Source organism: Dermochelys coriacea, chromosome 4 (assembly GCF_009764565.3).
Source record: "Dermochelys coriacea isolate rDerCor1 chromosome 4, rDerCor1.pri.v4, whole genome shotgun sequence".
Taxonomy (NCBI): domain Eukaryota; kingdom Metazoa; phylum Chordata; order Testudines; family Dermochelyidae; genus Dermochelys; species Dermochelys coriacea.
In genome coordinates, this window is record NC_050071.1 from 14,216,008 (window position 1) to 14,234,207 (window position 18,200).

Consider the following 18,200-nt stretch of genomic DNA (forward strand, 5'->3'; position numbering starts at 1 on the left):
CTCTAACACTGGGACATAGGTCACATTAGAAACTTTAAAATTAAACTCAGAGCATTTCCATTACTCATCACATCTAATTGAGTGATGCCAAGATTAGCAACACAACCACGCACATCCACCAGCTACTTCTGTTTTCACTTGCTGCCTCCCTGACTCAGCAACTGCCTCTGTACATAGTCCAGTGAGCCTGGGCAGTGGGTTGGGCCAGCGTGGGATATGAGGGTCAGCAGGAATGCAGAAAAAGCAGATGGATTTAGCAGGGATGGATGGAGACTGGGGGAAAGCGATGTTGTATATGCATGTGTGTGCAAGCGACTTGTGGGAGAGTGTGGAGGTGGAGTGGTAGGGAGAAGATCTCATTGTCTCCGAACCAAGTCATCAGCCCTGAATCATTCCCTTTGTGCTGCTGCTTCAGCTCCCCAGGTACCGGCAGTGTTGTAGGAAGCTGACTGTCTCTGTACCAGGCATCAGTGCATCAAAGACTCTTCAGAGCAGTGGCCCGCCCCAAATGCAGGCGCACAAGGTATGAAAAGCTTCACCATCTTAAATCAGTTTAATGTTGCTAGACTGCACATCCCTCCCACCGGAAACAAACAAGCAAGGAAATAAGCAGTGAAGCCGCTCAATACCTTAGCTACACTCCATTCATCAGGTCCCATTCTCAACCTAATTTCCCTGTGGGGGTAATTTCTACTCTTGAGAGGGCACCTGTGTAAGAACCCAGGAAGACAGAACCACCTCATCCCATGGCTTTTCACCCTCAACCTGAACAACCACGTGTGGCCTTAACTCCCCGTGTTTCCTGGTTACGTGGCTGAGCTACTTCAGCGGTTACGTCAGGGCGGGTGTGGCCTTCGGCAGTGACACTGTGTAGTGGGTGCCCACGGGGGAGTGAGGATGCTGGCCCTGTGGGTGCAGTGTGTGAGGGGGAGTGAACAGGCCTGACTGAGCACCACCCATTGAAGGTGCTGTGCCCAGGTGGGAGGCAGGCCATGAAGACACAAGAAGTGGCAGGCCCTGTGGCCACACTGCTCTTGGGGGAGGGCCAGGCCTGGCAGCCATGGTGTGGAGAGGAAGCCTGGCCAACAGTTGTTGTGCACTGGATAGACATGATGGGGGTGGGTAAGAGAGGGAGTGTGGGGGGCAGATACACTAGGAGAGGGGTCAATCAAAGCCTATGTGATAGTTACTCTGCTCAACAGCCTCTCCTGCTCTTGCATGAACACCATGGCCATCATCTCCTAGCAACCAGTGTTCTCAGCCTGGGTGCTTGGAGCCGGTGCTTGGAACAAAGACAGCCCTAATGTTCTGCCTTGTGGCGGGGAGTGGGAGAGGAGCACCTTGTCCCTCCAACGGTCCGCAGCAGCAGCAGCTGCCTCCTACCTGCAGGGATGGGCTCAGCCCGGTGGTGAGTGGGGTTGGTGGGTAGGCTGTATGTCATTGGCTATTTGTGCCCATCCCTCTGGCAAATTCACATTGGGTGTGTCGTGTGCAGCCCTCCTTCCAGAAGCTCACCCTCATGGCCCCAGGCAGACAGCAGAGTGCACCATCCTGATTGAGTGCATGGCAAATAACGGGGCTGACATGTCAAACCCTGGGCCGCTTGCTGTTAGCAACATTCATCCCATTCCCTCTTGCTTGGTAAAGGGCCTTGTCCACATGGCATGCCGTGTTTTCAGCATAGGACTGAAATAATCCTCTGTCTACTCTTACATCATTACAGAGGGGCTATGGTAGGATCATGCATGGAATATGCAAGACTGTCCTCAATTAGGCATGAGCCTTGCACTTTTGTTGGAATGGGCTTATTCGATACTTAAATCTGTTTTTAAATTTATAAATAGGGAAGAGTTTTTCTCCTTTCTTTAAAATGTTTTGTGACCACTTAAGAAGGCAGGGGTTGAGCACATCTAACCAGCTATTAACATATATGAAGTGCATGAGTTTGAGTCACTATGCATGTAATGAGTGACTTTTGTGGTAGGAAACGTGCCAGACTGAGAGACCTATAGGATTGGCAAGCTCTTTGGATCCATCTATCAGCCATAATAACCCAGGCAGTGGCAGTGCAAGTCTCCTTGGTTGTTCAGTGTTTGGTCTCTCTGATGAAAATGCCCAGACGGATGCCAAATTAATGTCCATTGAGATGTGGACACTTGGGTCGAAACCATTAACTCAAATCCCACAGGCCACTCAAAATATGGGGAGGACTTGAGATCACTGCATTCTTTGGCCTGGTTTTTTTTTTTATCAATGCTAAAACAATAACACTTGTGCTTGTTGTTTAACGATACAGCATGAACCAAATTCACAGCTGGCCTAAGTGGGTGTGGCTCCAGGGACTTCAGTGGAATCACACCTGTTCATACCCATGGTGAATTTGGTTCAAAGTCTTCATTTTTTTGAAATCAGAGGATTTAATGAATGAATATTTGGGCTTGATTTTCAGAGCTGTTGAACAGCTGCAGCTCTCCTGGTCTTCAGCTGGAGTCCTGGCTGCCCATCGTCTCTGAAAATCAGGTCAACTTTATTGACAATTCTAGGTCTGCCTTTTAGGACAGACCATTTGAACACAAGCACCTGGCTCTGATCTGGGGTTATAAAGAGACTGCAAATTTTGCAAAGTCTCAGTTTGGCGAGGGAATGGAATGGAAGGGTGAGTTCATATTTGAGCTGGACAGGTGGTGGCAGAGATATTACTGTGCTTTGTTAAAACTCATCCCCCTGACTTTAAGCACTGACCAGCAGCGTTTGGTCTCAGGTACAAGGAGAAATTGCCTTCTAAGAGCTTTCGAGAGCACAGCAGCAAAGCGAAGTTCTCAGATTCTCTTAACAGCCAGCGCTGGAGATTCTTGAAAAGTGGCCTGGATGATTTCAGAAGTGGTGTCCCTGCTCCATCTGACAACATCATCATTCGTGGCACAAAGGGGCTTTTACCTATTGTTCTACCTAATAATGCATCTGATGCTTCCCGCTGGGCCCAGCAGAAGGCGGGGAAAACGTTTACAAGACAGTCCAGGCTCAGTCCTTTGCAGAAAGCCAGGCAGGATCACATTGCACAGACAGAACACTGCCTAAGCCAACACCCCCTTGCACTCTACCCTCATCTGGAAGAAAGCATCCCTCCAGAGGTAAAGACCCCAGGGTTGCTGCTGTTCTTCCTCAAGACTGCGCATCCTTTTAGCATGTTTTAAATATAAAAGTAATCCAGAACCCAGCTTTTCTCATTGGGTGTTTTAAAACAATGTTATTTCCTACTAATTGAACGTCTACTAAAGCTGACTTGTCGTGGGAAGGTGACTCTAAAGACAGGGAGAGATTTGAACTGATAACAGTCACTGACAGGCTTCTGAGACACCCTGCTAATATTCTGAGATTTGTCACACTGTTTGTGTCCAGTCAGTGAGCCTGCTCCCACTCACCCATCAACATGGGCCACTATACAAAAATGAGCTCATTTAATAGTCTACCACACGATTCCATATCTGGTAGATTATACAGCGATCAGTTGGTTTATATCACTGTATCACCGGGCACACCTCCAGATATAATTGGCTGCTCCAGGACAATGAATGGATTATCCCTCTCTTGTATTAAAATTGAAAGATACCCTGGAGTCTTGGCCAAAGTGTGGGTCCTGACCTGATCTGGACCCTGGCCTGACTCTAGAATAATTATTTCTCCCCAGAATACTTCCTCTGCTGTGGAGTCCCTCCCAACCTCTCTTCTGTTAGGAAACAACAGGGCCTAGTCAGTGCACACCTGCGCTTATGATTTGGGGCAGGTGGGTTGACACTGAAGGACTCCGTGCAAGCAAGCTGGGGCAGGGAGTAAAAGTGGGTGGGAAGCATTAGGCTTTCCACTCTCAGGTGGAATGGGGAAGGTTATGATGGTCTTTTGGAGAGAGAGGGGCCATCAGCAGGGAGATGGCAGGCCTTGTACTGGGGGCCACAGCGAACTCAGGGTGAATATATTCTTCCTCAGTGATACAGTGCAGAATGCTGAGGAGGATCACACTGCTCAAAGGTTAAGAAGCAGTAAGACAATGAAGGTGATTGTGTTCATTGTGCCATGAGAGCCCTTTGAATTTGAAGATAGATAAGGAGTCTTGGCTCTGTTCGTGGTGAGATCAGGTCACAGAACGGTTCATCACATGCTGATGGGGGAGCTAAGGCAGGGCGCATGATCTGTAATGGGGTCTCCTATGCAGTCTCCATGGGTGTGAGGTGGTTTTGGACATGTCCCTCTGTTCTTGTTTGGCTCTCAGCTTTTCGAAGAGGTTGTGGCCATCCTGGACCCAGAGTTGTGCTTGCATAGTAAAGCTGGATACAAGGATCATGGCCAGGCGAGCCACACCCCTCAGCAAGTGCTGTTTCAGCCGGAGGATGGGAAAAGTAAAGAAATAAGCTCCAGGCCATCAGCACTGTGAGTACTGGACAGGACAGAGCGAGCAGCACCCAGGGCCACCTGAATCCACCTTCTGCTGCTGGGCTTGGGTTCAGTTCAGTCTCTCTCTTCTGAAATGAAATGTATTGAAAGAGAGGAGCTGAATGTTTCTGTGGGTGGGCGTTTTCCATATCCCACCCCAGTTCAGCTTTAGAAGGCCTTGGGGACACCCCAGCCTTTCTAGTAACTGGGCTCTGGCTAAGCGGGAGAGCCAGCTCAGTCGATATTGAAGTCTTCTGTCTGGTTCCTCTGATTAGACACACCCAGGAGGCTTCCCAGGGCTGGCTGGCTTAGTAGGTCTTCAGCACATAAGTCTTTACGGGCCTGATCCAAAGCCATTGACGTCCATGGAAAGATTCCCATAGGCTCCAGTGGGCTTTGTCTCAGAACCTAGCTGCTGGTCTCCCTGCAGACCGTAAAGATCTGCACATAAATCTCTCTGCTGTAGGCCTGGTGAGGACAGCCAGCTCTATAATAAGGGGATTCTGCAGAAAAAGCAGCAGCAGTATCTTCCTTGCAGAAGGAAGTATGAATTGCAAGCTGGAAGCAGCAGGCACAGAGATAATTATTCAAACCCTACTGATCTGAAACTGCAGGAACGCATTTGTGCTGATGAGAGGCACTTACAGACTGCTCATGACTGTGTCATATCCATCTCTTCAGCCTCAAGCAGTCTAAAAGCACGAGTCCATACACATTGTTTTCCAAGAAAGAGGTAGCAGCAAGGGAAAAGGCCAGACGGAGCTACATTCCTCCCCTTGATGAGAACGTAAAACGAGTGACTAAGGAGTTTTGTGACTGGGTTGCTTTTTGGGTAAGTTGAAAACCAAAACCCTCCTATCTCAGCAGTCCAGTAATGACTTGGGCCAATGTTTTCCAACTTGAGTACCCGAAGGGCATCTACATCCTAAGTGCGTCCCTCAGCTAACATGCCCTGAGCATTACCACTTCCACAGACGGCAATGGGAGATAGGGATGCTCAGCACCTCTTGAAAGATATAGGCCACTTATGCCCAATGTCTATTGACATTCACTGGGAGTTTGGAGCCTACCTCCCTTCGTCAATTTTGAAAATCCCAGCCTAAATATGGCTGTAGGCGCCTAACCTGAGGCACCCAAGTCTGACGATGTTAACCCTTACAATTCTGCTTGTACAGAAGTTTAATTACAGTAGCCCAAATATAAAGCAAACCGCAAATCAGTTTATTCTGTAAACCTGCCAAGTCCATCGGCTTACTCAAGCATTTGCCTGAGAGAGGTGTGGAGGGGGAGTTATTGGTTAGATTTAATTGCTTCATTTTGGAGTCAGGGCCAACTTTTTTGATGGACAGTGACTCAGGAATTCAGGCATTGGTTTTAGTGAACACAGGTTACTATGATGGACACAGTTTAAAAATGTGCAAATAAATAGTGGCACATTCCCTTTCTCTAGGAGCCAAATTCTAACTTAAGTGATACTGCAGCACCACAAATGTCAGTGGGATTAGGTGGGCTTAAGACAGGGCAGAGTTTGGGGAATGCATCGGACATGTATTATACACGCCATGCCTGGGATTTTAAATAGCACTCTGCATTGGCCGAACTCGGCTTCCATTGAAGTCAATGGTAAAGATTCCATTGACTGCCACGGGAACAGAGTTAGGACAATGGTGAGTGCTTTTGAAAATCCCATCCCAAGTGCTTCCAGTCCTGGGGTACTTGGTTATGCTTTCACTGAAGTCAGAGGACAAAGTCCCATGGACTTCAATGGGAGCAAGAGCAGGCCCCTGGATCCTGAATATTTACATAGCAGTGCTCAGACATACTCTTATAGTGTGCCACTTAGTACAGAGAGGTCTTGGATAACCAGGGATTTCACAGCATCTTCTCACTGTGGCTATATGTATCTGTGGATCTAAGTCAGACTGTAGTCTCCAGACCAGACCAGTGCCTGCTTTGTCTCAAGAGTCCATCTTCTGCTAAAGACCAAACTCTCTCCTTTGAGTCTGACATATGTCATGGGAATTGACTTTAAGTAGAGTCATTTGCTAGCCTAGTTTATGTTATTGTTTACTCAGTCATTCAAATAGCTCAATAGAAATACATTTGTTTTGCAGAAAACAATGTCAGTGGTGTTTCTCTGGATTCACACTAGTAGCTTTAATATGTACAAATAGTAAAATACCAGCTTCAATCCTGGACTGCACTGAGCGAAACAAAGGTGGCTCAAAGCTCTCCTGATCCTGGGGCTGGCGGCCTCTGGCTCAAAAATAGAGCAGGCTAAGAGTTGTTCGAATATGGGCCAGTTTGAAATGGCTCCTGAGAAGCCGTTTTGCTGGGGAGGATTGGCGGGAGCACAGCATGTTACAGTCCTGCCCCTCCTACCCTTGACACAACCCTCTACACCAGGCAGGAGCCTGGGAATTCCCCAGTGCCAGATAAAGGTATCTGTCTGCTTTATGATGGCCAAGGGACTGAAGACCTGACCCATTGTGTCAACAAATCCTTAGAAAATCATATATGTCAATAGCCTTGTGAAGGGTCTCAGCACAGAGACCACAAAGGGAAATACGGTTACCTTATGAGGCCCACTGGACCTACTGTAAGATAATAAACAATCTGGTGGGGTGTGTCTTTCCTCCAATTCCAAATGCTGATTATGTTTAAAGGCCCTCATGGTGAGTCTGAAAAAGGAATTCCCTAGAAATGAGACTGTAAGGACTGAATACCCACTACTGCATTGCAGCAGCCATTAGCTAAAAATATCTTTGCTTTTCTGCAATGGAGCTCAAGTCTACCTGCTTATATAATGAGGCTCTGTTTGCAAAATAACCCTCGACTCCTATCACCGGGGATTAGCAAAGCTTGAGAAGGGGACAAAAGGCCACCGTGTTGGCACCTGCTGCACTGGAAACACAGCAAAATCTCTATGTGAGCAGTGCTGGAGGAAGACACGGCCACTGGAGACAGACGGACCCTTTGTTTTCGAGCTGCTAAGTGGTTGATTACAAACAAGGGAGGGTAAAATACAAGGTTGCAAGGAGTGGGCCCTGTTCCCCAGTCCTGCCTGGAAAGCACTGAGGTACTGAGTGCCCACAGGTCCTGTTATTATTATTTACTTGAATTATTGTAGAGCTGAGGAGCTCCAGTCATGGACTAGGCCAAACATAGATTTCACTGGGAGCTGTGAATGCTCAATGCCTCTGAAAGTCAGGTCATGGGTGTTTTGTCATTGACTTCAAAGGGAGCAGGAGCAGGCCCAAAGCCTGGAACAGAACATGGCCCTGAAATGTGTGCATGGAGGGCTGTCTGTACACAGATTCATCCTGCTCTGCTTGAAAGGGGGGCAGAGGAGTGGGATAAGCCATCTCTTCAGCACTGTCCCCACCCTCCTTATGGGATTCTCAAAAGGCTCCCCATGGGGTTATGAATTGGTCCTCATGGGGACACATTTGGGAGTTTGAGCTGGGGGTGGGGCTAGGGAAGCGGGTTTGTGATTACAGCAGTGCAGATTACTAGGAAGAGGTAATGCAGCTCCATCTTGTATTACCGTTAACAGAGAGCCCCACTTTGCTGGAGAACCCCTTTAAGGAGGATCATTGGGACAGCTGTGTCCAGGGGAGATCTTGGGAGTATAGACCCATTAGGGGCTCCAGGAACCCCTGAGATCTAGAGTCAGCCCTGGCCTCCTGTGGATCTTGGGATCTGCTGAGTGCTGGGTGCAGATCCATCCCTGTGTCCTGTGGAGCTCAGCCCAGCCATGGAATCATCGGTCTTACTAGATGCCCCATTACTGCCACATCTGAACAGGAATTAGGATTTCCTCGTGATGCCCCTGTGATTTTGGGAGCCTCCCCAAGGGGATCATAGCCAAGTTTTTCCTCCCTGAGGCCTATATGCACAGGTCTTTCCATGGAATGGGAAGCTCTGGCCCCCCCAAGCACCTGCATTTCCCAGTGATTTCAACTCAGCAGTTCCCAGGATTTAGCCCAGTATGGAAAATAGATGTTCCAGTAGCTGTTCAGAAGGGCAGATGTCCCGCATCCCTGTAACTGTGCGGCTGCTTATCCCAGCAACGGTATCTTCAGTTATCCGTAGTGGCTCTTTGCTCCATCCCCTCTAAAAAGCAGTGTAAGAGTGTGATAAAGCGATGCAGTCACTTTCCTAGCACACTGAGCCATTGTTTCTTTTGACAGAGACTCTCACATGAACTAATGTTTTCTGTGTTCATTGTGGCCAAGTGCTATTGCTTTAAAATTGGGATTGAAATGGACAGGATAGTATTAGGGAGCAGAATTGGGAAATGCTATATGAGAAATGTGGGCTGCATTGGCCATTCTACCTCTGTCCTCACCCCTGACATTTGAGTGTGCAAAGGAGTGCTCAGAGGCTAGCTCATTCTCTGCCTTCCCCACTGTGCCCAGTCCCCAGACTTTAAGAGAACTCCATGGTAGGCCCTAGACCTGTCAATCTCAGGGACCTGTATGCCTAGCAGTGCCCTCGTATCCCCCTCAGAGCACAAATGGCCTTCAGTGACCTGTTTAAAAATAAAAACCAGACCGGAAGTTACAGAATCTCTGACCCCTGTGTTGCACTGTGTCATGCGCTCACGTCTTGTTTTACTTTATAGCTAATCTGACTGGGTGGGAAAGGACTTTATGCTTTTTCTGATCAGAGCAGCACATGGTAAAGGGACCTTTGAAATGGTTCTTCTTAGTTCCTCTTTGCTTCCCTGGTGTAGGAATTCAAGAAGTATGTCAAAGAGGGGCATGGTGACTTAGCATCAGCAAGAAGTTGTGTACCAAATTGTGTGGTGCAAGACTTGGTTTCAGTCTCTGTAAGCCCCTGCTCTTCTAGTCTAATGTGGATCTATCTCCAGGAAACAGCATTAGTTCCTGGAAAAAAAAATCACTTTCTGCCTGTTTGCTGTCTGTTTAGGAATCTAGGCTGTGATTTTCACAAGCACGTAAGGGAATTTGGCACCCAGATCACACGGAATGTCAGTGGGAGCTGGGCACCTCTAAGCAGACCTGGTTCTTAGTCATCTGCTCCCTCATCAAATGACCCGCCTGCTCTGAAATAAACTAGTCATAGGTGAGGCTAGCCCCAGACTCCCTTTAAGTCAGTGGTTTTGGAGGTTTTGGAGGTACTTGGAGGTCTTCCAGGTGGTACATCAGCTCATCTAGCTATTTGCCTAGCTTTAGAACAGGCTCCATAAAAAGCATTAGCGATGTCAGTACAAACTAAAATTTCATACAGACAATGGCTTGCTTATACTGCTCTGTATACCATACACTGAAATTTAAGTACAAGATTTATATTCTAATCGATTTACTTTATAATTGTATGAAATGAGAGAGTCAGCCATTTTTCAGTAACAGTGTGCTGTGACACTTTTGCATTTTGATGTCTGATTTTGTAAGCAAGTAGTTTTTAAGTAAGTTGAAACTTGGGGGTACCCTAGACACATCAGCCTCCTGAAAGGGGCACAGAGGTCTGGAAAGGTTGAGGGCCACTGCCTTAAAGGGCCAGCTCACAACATGTAACAGGATTCAACCCTACTGAGCAGGGCAGATAGGAGGTTTGTAATGATCTGCATAAATAAATAACAGCGGTTGGTAACCAATGTCCTGGGCTAGGTTGGAACTGGTGCTGGGAAATGGTGCCTATCCCCAATCTGGTGAACATCTAGCTCTCTACCAGTATGTTGTAAATATTCCCCCCACCCCGCAAGTGTGGTGTGTTTGACAATGTCAGAAAGTGCCTCTTGCTACCTCCCAACGGTGCACTTGGCTTATTATTGCAGGGAGGAGAAAATGATCACATCAGTGAAGATACCATCATGAGGCTGTTTGATACCGGTTATGAAACCAAGCCCACGCTGGCTATGCCTGTCCGAGTTGTGGAGATAAACAATGTACCACCAGAGCTGAGAAAGCGTCTGGGAGTTTCATCCTCCCTGAAAGCTGTGAAGAGTCTTCCTAAGGTAAGCAGGCCAGGGAAAACTAAACAAGCTGCACCTGCAGCTCTTATTAACTTCCATGGGAGTTCAAGATGCTCAGCACCTCTCAGGATCTGGCCCTATATTTTGTACTGTGTTACGTTATCTTAGTCTTAGCGGTTTATACTGCCATCCATTACCATAGTATCTGAGCGCCTTCCACATAAAATCAATGGCAAAGTCTATAATTCTATACTCTGTCTATTATCAGCAATAAAATCGGTGTAACAATATATTACTTCTAGTATGTATTAGCTAGTATTTCATTCCGCTTCTCTGTTGTATGCTATCACAGTTGGGACTGCATTCTACTGCATGCAAAACTACCATTGTCCTCAGTGGAACAAAACTGGGTTTGGGACCACTCTCATTATGTTTCTAAAACAAGTGGCAAGAGATGACCCATAAAATGATATTTGCTATTGTGCCTAGAAAGAGAAATATCTGATTCAGCAGAAACTGCAGGGCACATAGATTAGATTTGATTGCTCTTATTTTGAGCTGTTTCTACTGGGCTTCAACAGGGAATTATCACTGTCATAATAAATTATTTTTAGCTTGCAGTGTCTCATATTCCTCCTTTCAAGCCTACTAGGTCCCCAGTCATTGAAAGGAAGCCCACTAGCCCTGTGGAAGGGTACGGCTTGTGCTTTACTTACCCCTTCATCAGAGTCACCGTGAGAAACAACTCACCTCTCCAGTGGTTGCCTCCAAGCTTTTAAGGGCAGAAAACGTAAAGAATATATAGCCCCAAGGAGATAATGCCGAGAGCTTGTGCAGATCACAGCGCTCTGACACTAGTGCCAGATTTACTAGTTTTGTTTCCATGTGTTCCTCTCCTTTTCATTGGGTCATTATTAGAAATCCTCTCCTTGGACAAGAATTGGGGTCAGAGGGAAGGGAGACTATTGATCCTCAAAAGCCCATTTTACAAAAACCAAAGGAAATATTCTCTCCACTGTATAGGGGGTAGGGAGCTTTTTATTCAGAATAATGCTCTTGAAATGCCACCTGCTGGCCATTCTGTAATGTTGCATACAAGGAGGCATAATCCTTGAAAACAGTCTGATTTTTAAAGTAGTACAATAAGGAAGTACGTTAATTCTGCAAGGTGATGCATTGTCAACCTACTATAGCGTGTATAAGGTTGTACCCATCCTGCCCTTGCTATGTCATTAAAGGGGCAGCAGATCCTGGTATGAAAAGATTGCGAACCACAGCTTTAATCCGTGGTCAGACAACTTCAGAGCGCAGACAATGTTAATTCCCAATGGCTCTATCAGGATCTGAGTGCAAGTTTTTTGCACAGGCTGACTAGTGTTTGAGATAAAGAGTTTTGCTGTTAGGCATTGAGGTATTTTGTGTTACTCCATTTTTGGCTGCACCTTTGGGCAGCCCTTCTGCTCAGTGTAGATGAGTACAGGAGAGTGAATGGAAGAGGATAACTTTCTTCCTTGCTAATTCATTTCAACTGAAGCCTCTCCCACAGCTCTGTGCTCTTCTTCCTTTCCACTCTATTCCACCCCTAGATTTTGCCCCTCTGTTTCGCTTTCTATTTTATTAGTGAGGAGTATTTCCAAGGGAAACTAACAGCTTCTAGTTAAACCCGAATTCCAGTCTATTTCCTTGTCTATGAGAAAGAACAACTCACTAGTATAGAGATGTAAGTAGGAGAATGTGGAGACAATGATTTCACTATCTGAAGTCTAATGAATAGTAGAAGAATCAATGGTGATGAAAATTAGTACTTTTTATTATACTGCTATTGCTAGGGGTAGCTAGTGAAACACCTCACACTTATGTAGCAGTAATAGGACTTACTCCTGCTATAGGCACCAGAAAGAGACACAATCGACTCCATCTTGCACTCACCACTATGGCATCTGAGCACCTGATCACATCCATTCACCAGGGCGGACATTCCCTCTAGTAGAGAGCATACACATTGTGGGAGGTGAGTCAGACCTACCAACATGATTAAAGCATATTCCTAATTATTATGAATTTATTGTGCAGGGTCTCTACCAGCCCAAATGGGAGAAGATCAGGTATGGAGCCTGGTACCTTGACCCAAAATGTGGATAAAACAAAAAGTAAATGAGCCTTTAGAGGATCCAAAAGAAGCAGCTGATACCATTCAGAATTTAAGGAAGCGGTTTAGTGAAAAGGTACTGAAAGCATCTCCGGGCTCTTTGTGGTGAAATTCTCATTGTAGTTCAAGGCTACAGAGCATACGTTGTTACTGGAACATGCCTGCACACCGTATGCTATCTGACTCACTTACAGTGGGAAGGGAATGGTTCATATTACCCACTCTACTGACTTTAATTATTATTACTGATTATTTGTATTCTGTGACAGTTGGAGGCCCCCATCATGGCTCATGGCCTCACAGCTCAGCACTGTAGAAGCACAACAAAAAGACAATTGTACAAATGTCCTAACTCCCATGACCTTTTACGGCTCATCCCAGGTGGTGGCACAACAGTGCCTTGTGTAGGGGCTGAGTCCAAAAGAAGACCTAAAAGCCAGTCACAATATTTACTTCAAAGGGTTCGAGTGTCGTGTCCATTTAATGCTGATGAAAAATATTTTTCTCTCTGCTTCCATGCATCTCAAGATCAGATTAACTGCCTTTCAAATTTGGCAGTAAAAATTCACTCCCAGTCTGAGACTAAGCATGCACAATTCCAGCTCAGAAGGAATTATTGTTAGTCATGGTCTCAACCCATGTAAACAAAGGGTCAAATTCATCACTGTTGTAAGAAGGCCCAACTCTATGGCCTTATTGGTACTAGAGAATCGTGTAGTTGCAGGATCTGGCTGTAAGACTTGTCCGCTTGTAGTCTTAACTATCCCAGGAAGACCATACATGTTAACCTGCTGTCTGGTCAAATTCCATCTACCAGCTCTAACCCAGCAGTCTGAAAAGGTTTAAGTATCTGGCAGGGGTAGGAGAGCTAGTGGGGGAAAAGCCTAAGGAACAACAGAGTTCAGAAGAAAGCCTTGTCTTTTTGTTATTATTTCAGTTAACAATAAATGTGGGAGTAATTTTGGGCCATGTCTCATGTGTGTATGTTGTGATAAGAGCTGGATGGGAATTCCAGCTGGTTACTACAGCTTTACAAAATAATCCCTAGTAATTAGTGACTTACTACAACACCCACTGAAAAATGACATATCGTTCCATCGCAATTCAGTGCTTATGAAATACCTGGATTGCCATAAAAATAGCAAATCAGAAATTATCTCTTGAATGAACTACAATGCATGAGATTAATTAGATATGGAGTTTACCATATTTGTGAGACTTTCACAGAAATAACCTTCCTTGTCCCTTTCTTGCTTTGTTGGCTATTGTATGAATGAGGGCATGAAAAAAACAAATAAATCTGTGAGATTTATTCTTGAGTGTTCTCTTAATTCGGATTGGAAATTCTCCTAGGAGGCAGAGGTCATGCAGCTCCATGGAACACACGTTTTTAAGGAATACCTCGAAAGGAAGGGCTTCAGGAAGCCTGAGGTAAGTCAGTGAGAGCTTAACAAGCCCGTTGATGAGATCAGTAGCAACAACAGACCAGGATGCCTCTGGCCCTGTGCACTCTGGGTAAAGAGATGTGCTTAATGCAGCTTGGTTTAAGCACCTTTGTTTCTGGCACAGTGTAACTGACCAGGGTGGACAAGGATGGGCAGTCTTAGAACCCTGTGAGAACCATGTTATAAAACCATGCTGTACACAACCTAGCGAGGAGCCCATGGGCCAATCTGCACTACAGTCCTTGCCATGTCAGGGTATTATGCTACAGCTGTTACTGAACTGTGCTCTTAGCCCTGGGGCCAAATTCAGACCTGATTATGGCAAGGGATGGAAGTTCACCAAAGCCAAACACCAGCCCTACTGGGCCTGAATTTGGCCTCAAGGCTGTAAAATAGCTTCGGGTAGACTAGGTCTTGTTCAAAACAACTCACACTGGTCAGGGAAACTAGGCTTGAATCCTGCTGGCAACGATGGCATTGAAACATGGTAGCAGCTAGCACAGTTTGGACAGGGCTGGTGAAAGTTGCACGAGCCTTCTCAGCAGGACATGCAGCAAGATATTGTTTCGTCATGGCCACACTCAACCAAACAAAGAGCCCCCCTCTTAGGCCATTCATTCAGAGCTCAACACAGAAGGCCAGTCCTTAGAATGCCCTTTGGCTCATTGCATCTAATGCTGCACCCATCGCTTGCCAGGGTGATCACATGTCGTGCAGCCTATTCTAGGTCTTTTGACCTACTAAGAAAGAACCATTGTCTTTTCCACTTAACCCTTTGGCTGTAGCATCCTCCACAGTTTCCACGCTTTGGCTGAAAGCAGAATCATTCCTAAGTGCTGGATTTCCACTGGAGGTCATCGGTTCACAGGGATGGGCCTGGTACATGGGTGAGGCAGCACTGGAAGTGTTTTGCTCAGTAGAAACTGGTGACATCAGGCAGTCAATAGGCAAAAATGACACATCCCCTTTACAGATGTCTGGGACTCTCCAGGACACGCTGGGATTTTGGATGTCATCTGGTGCCGGGGCTCATTTTGACCATATTATACATATTTATATATGATAGGTTAGGTCTGGCTCCCGGGCCAAATAGTGTGACAGGCTGGCACTGAATGTCTCCAAATCAGTCACCTTCAAAGAAAAATGGAGAGATGGAGACAAAAAGAAGTGGGTGACAGACCAGACAGGAAGAAGCAAAGCTAGAAAAGTTGCAGGTGGAGATGGAAAGAAGGCTGCAGAACAGAGATCGTCCCTCCCCTATATCTGTCAATAAAAACCCTTCTTATCACCTACACAAATAAATGGTATTCACACCATCCTGGATTCAGATGGTTTGGCTTGCACATTTTTGCCCCCGCCGCAATTATGGTCAGTGTTCCTCTGGTCTCCCCTCTCTCTGTTGTGTTCCTCTTCTTGGCCTTGCCATCTGTTCACTCATCCTCTTTCTGCTCACCTTCCCATTCTGAGTCAGCTCCTTTCTTCCTGGGTCTTGCCTCCCCTAGCCCAGGCTCCCTGCTTCCAGATGAGTTTCTCTTCACCCTCAGTCTGAAGTCAGTCTCCCTATTCCCCCTTCATCCTCTAAACCCAAGGAAGAGTTTCCCTTTCACCCCTTCCCACACCAAAGTAGGTTCCATTAGCTACCTCATGCAGAAAATCCACGTCTTCATGTCCCCTCATCCCAATCAGCCCCCGAGTCCCTTCCTACACCCAATCAGCTAGAACTGGGTGTTGTGCTTCTTGTTCCTGGTGGACTGGGGAAGTGAAGTCTGCTGTGATGCCTCAGGAGGCTTTGTGGTGCTGGCAGCCAACAGTGAGAAGAGGGAGAAGGGAAGAGGGAGATGCGAGCAGCTAGGTGTGGGGATGGGAAGACAGCACAAAGTGACAGGAGAAGGTGGGCTGAAGTTAGGGCAGTAAGGTGGCAGGTGGGGCTCACATTAGACTCAGCAAATCAGGCATGGCTGCACTGCCACACTGCTTTGTGGGTTCAGCAGGAGGAGAGCCAGATTATGTTGACTAAGCCACCAAGAACAAGGCCAGAGAAAGGGAAAAGCAAGAGGAGGAAGGGGACCACAAACACCAGAGAAAACAGCATGATTCCCGAGAAATCAAACTGTGACCTGGTGGTGGGTCCTTTTCTCCTTAATTCTTGTGCTCTTTCACCTCTCCCTTTGCTCTCAGTGGTTGTGTCTCATTGAACCAAAACAGGGCAAACAACACGGTGCCCTTTGCCTGCCCTGGAGCAGCAGCCATTGGCTTTGTTCCGTGTGCCAGGTAAGTAAGGCAGCATTTCAGCAGTTAAGCCATGCTGTCTCATCCTCCCACAGCTCCTACCCCTCCCCAGAGATGCAACAACCTCTGAGGAAACTCTGTGTGTGTGTGTGTGTGTATGTGTTTTGCTAGGACCACTGTCATGGACAGAGAGATCTGATTAGTTCCACAGGCCTGAGGCACTGACTCCCTGTAAAAAGCAGAAGGAGGTAAGGCTGGATCTGGGCCAAAAGCTATTGGAGCTGCATATTCTCAGCCCAGTGCCCAATGGTCCACATCACAGAAGCCACCCCCACAGCTGGCACTATGGGATCTCAGTGGAGAGAGCAAAGAGTGGATGAGCTATGGGAACTGAGCTGCCCTCTCACCTATCAAGATGCTCTGGCTCGGTCAGGATGGGGTTGGCGCATGACTGCATAGGAAGCTTCCATCAGCATTGCCCATGTGGTACCTATGGAGACAAAGAAGTTTGCTAGCCCCAGAGACTGCATTCATGCACCTTCCAACAGTTCTGTGTCTCATGCCATTAAAAAAAAAAATCTGTATTAAAGCACTAAGCACACTGGTATCTTGATCCTCTGTGACTTGTTCTTGTAGTTAGTAGCGGGCCATTTAAATGCGTTCCTAGTAACTGTGCTTTATGGCTATGTTTTCTTTTAGTTTCTCTCTACAGATGCTGGCTGCGAAGGATGGCAAAGGAGCAAAAGAGGAGACATGGAAGGGCCTTAAAGAGACACAAGAAGCCCAGGGCAGGTTTTCCCTCCACACTCGTTAATTAATGCAGAGCTCTGACTTTGTTAACTCACGTTTGTTTCCCCTAAATAAACCGTTCTGAAGGCTCCCGCGATGGTCATTTCTACGCCATGTTGATTTGGTTTCTTTTCCCCTTCCTTCCTCAGAAATTACTCGTCAAATACATTTGAAACAGAAACACTTGGGGTAGTGGGTCCCAGACGCAGGGTAGCTGGCCCAGCTGCACTGGCCCTATGAGCTGGCTTGGAGGCACTATTACGTTCTAAAGATTTCAGCTCGTCTCTGCTGCGCGGCGATGACTAGGAGTTTTAACCAGCATGCCGCAGTTATGTATGTATGAAAGGAGTGCCGCCAGGCTCCAGTCAAGACTGAGGGGCCCGATTGTGCTAGGGTAGGTGCTGTACAAATGTGGAATAAGAGACATTCTCTGCCCCCAAGGAGCTCGCTGTCACCTCAACAAGGGAAGTATTATCCCTCTCTTACTGATGGGGGAACCCGACTCTGTCTATGGGCTGCTGACTTCATCATCCAACTGTGGTAGGTTTGCTCTGACCTACCCCACTGAGTACCCCAGGAGGGACACTAAGGCACCTTGGCTGGGACTCTATGCTGTGTTTTCCAGGAGGTGCAGCACAGAGGCTGCAGCCAAGGGGAGAAGGGGCAAAGGTGTCGCTAAGATGGATTTTCTGTGTGCCCCCCAGTGTAAATGAGAGTAACCAGGAGCTGCTCTGTTTTAAGCTTCCACCCTACATGCAGCTCCACAGCAACTTAGGATCCCTGTAGCATGTAGGCTATGGGGACTCCCTTCCCACCCTCGGGTCAGGTTTTCAAGGAGGCCCGCATAGGCGACTACCTATGGGAGCGCTATGCAGTGCCTGCGCAGTAAGAACTCTTTGCTGGCTGGCTGCACGGCTTTTACAGAGCAGTGTACGGAGGCTGTAGCAGGAGTCAGATTCCCACCAGTGAAATCAGTGGAGTTTCACTGGCTTAAAATTAATGCAGGGGTGAACCAGTCCCTTAGCTTCAGGCCCAGCACTAGCATGGGTCAGAGGTTGCAGGAAGAAATATGTTGAAGAGTGCTTCCCAGAACACAGAGACCTAATCCTGGAGCAGTTCCTGAAGTCATCCCCAGCTGTGAAGGAGACTTTATCTGCACAATCTCACTCAGGGGCAGGCTGTGATATCAGGAGATAGCAGGAGACTCAACCTTACAGTA

The 18,200-nt window shown here is 47.0% G+C and overlaps 1 protein-coding gene across 1 annotated transcript; it reads left to right on the forward strand.

Moving 5' to 3' along the window:
- The first annotated feature begins 2,648 nt into the window (after positions 1-2,648).
- On the forward strand, positions 2,649-17,072 carry FAM47E (family with sequence similarity 47 member E). The gene is given in 9 exon segments (XM_043513233.1): positions 2,649-2,656; positions 2,762-3,131; positions 4,268-4,425; positions 5,110-5,260; positions 10,232-10,411; positions 12,443-12,500; positions 12,503-12,594; positions 13,872-13,957; positions 16,892-17,072. Coding segments are annotated over 9 exon segments (1,218 nt in total). The 3' UTR covers positions 17,007-17,072.
- The last annotated feature ends 1,128 nt before the right edge of the window (positions 17,073-18,200 follow it).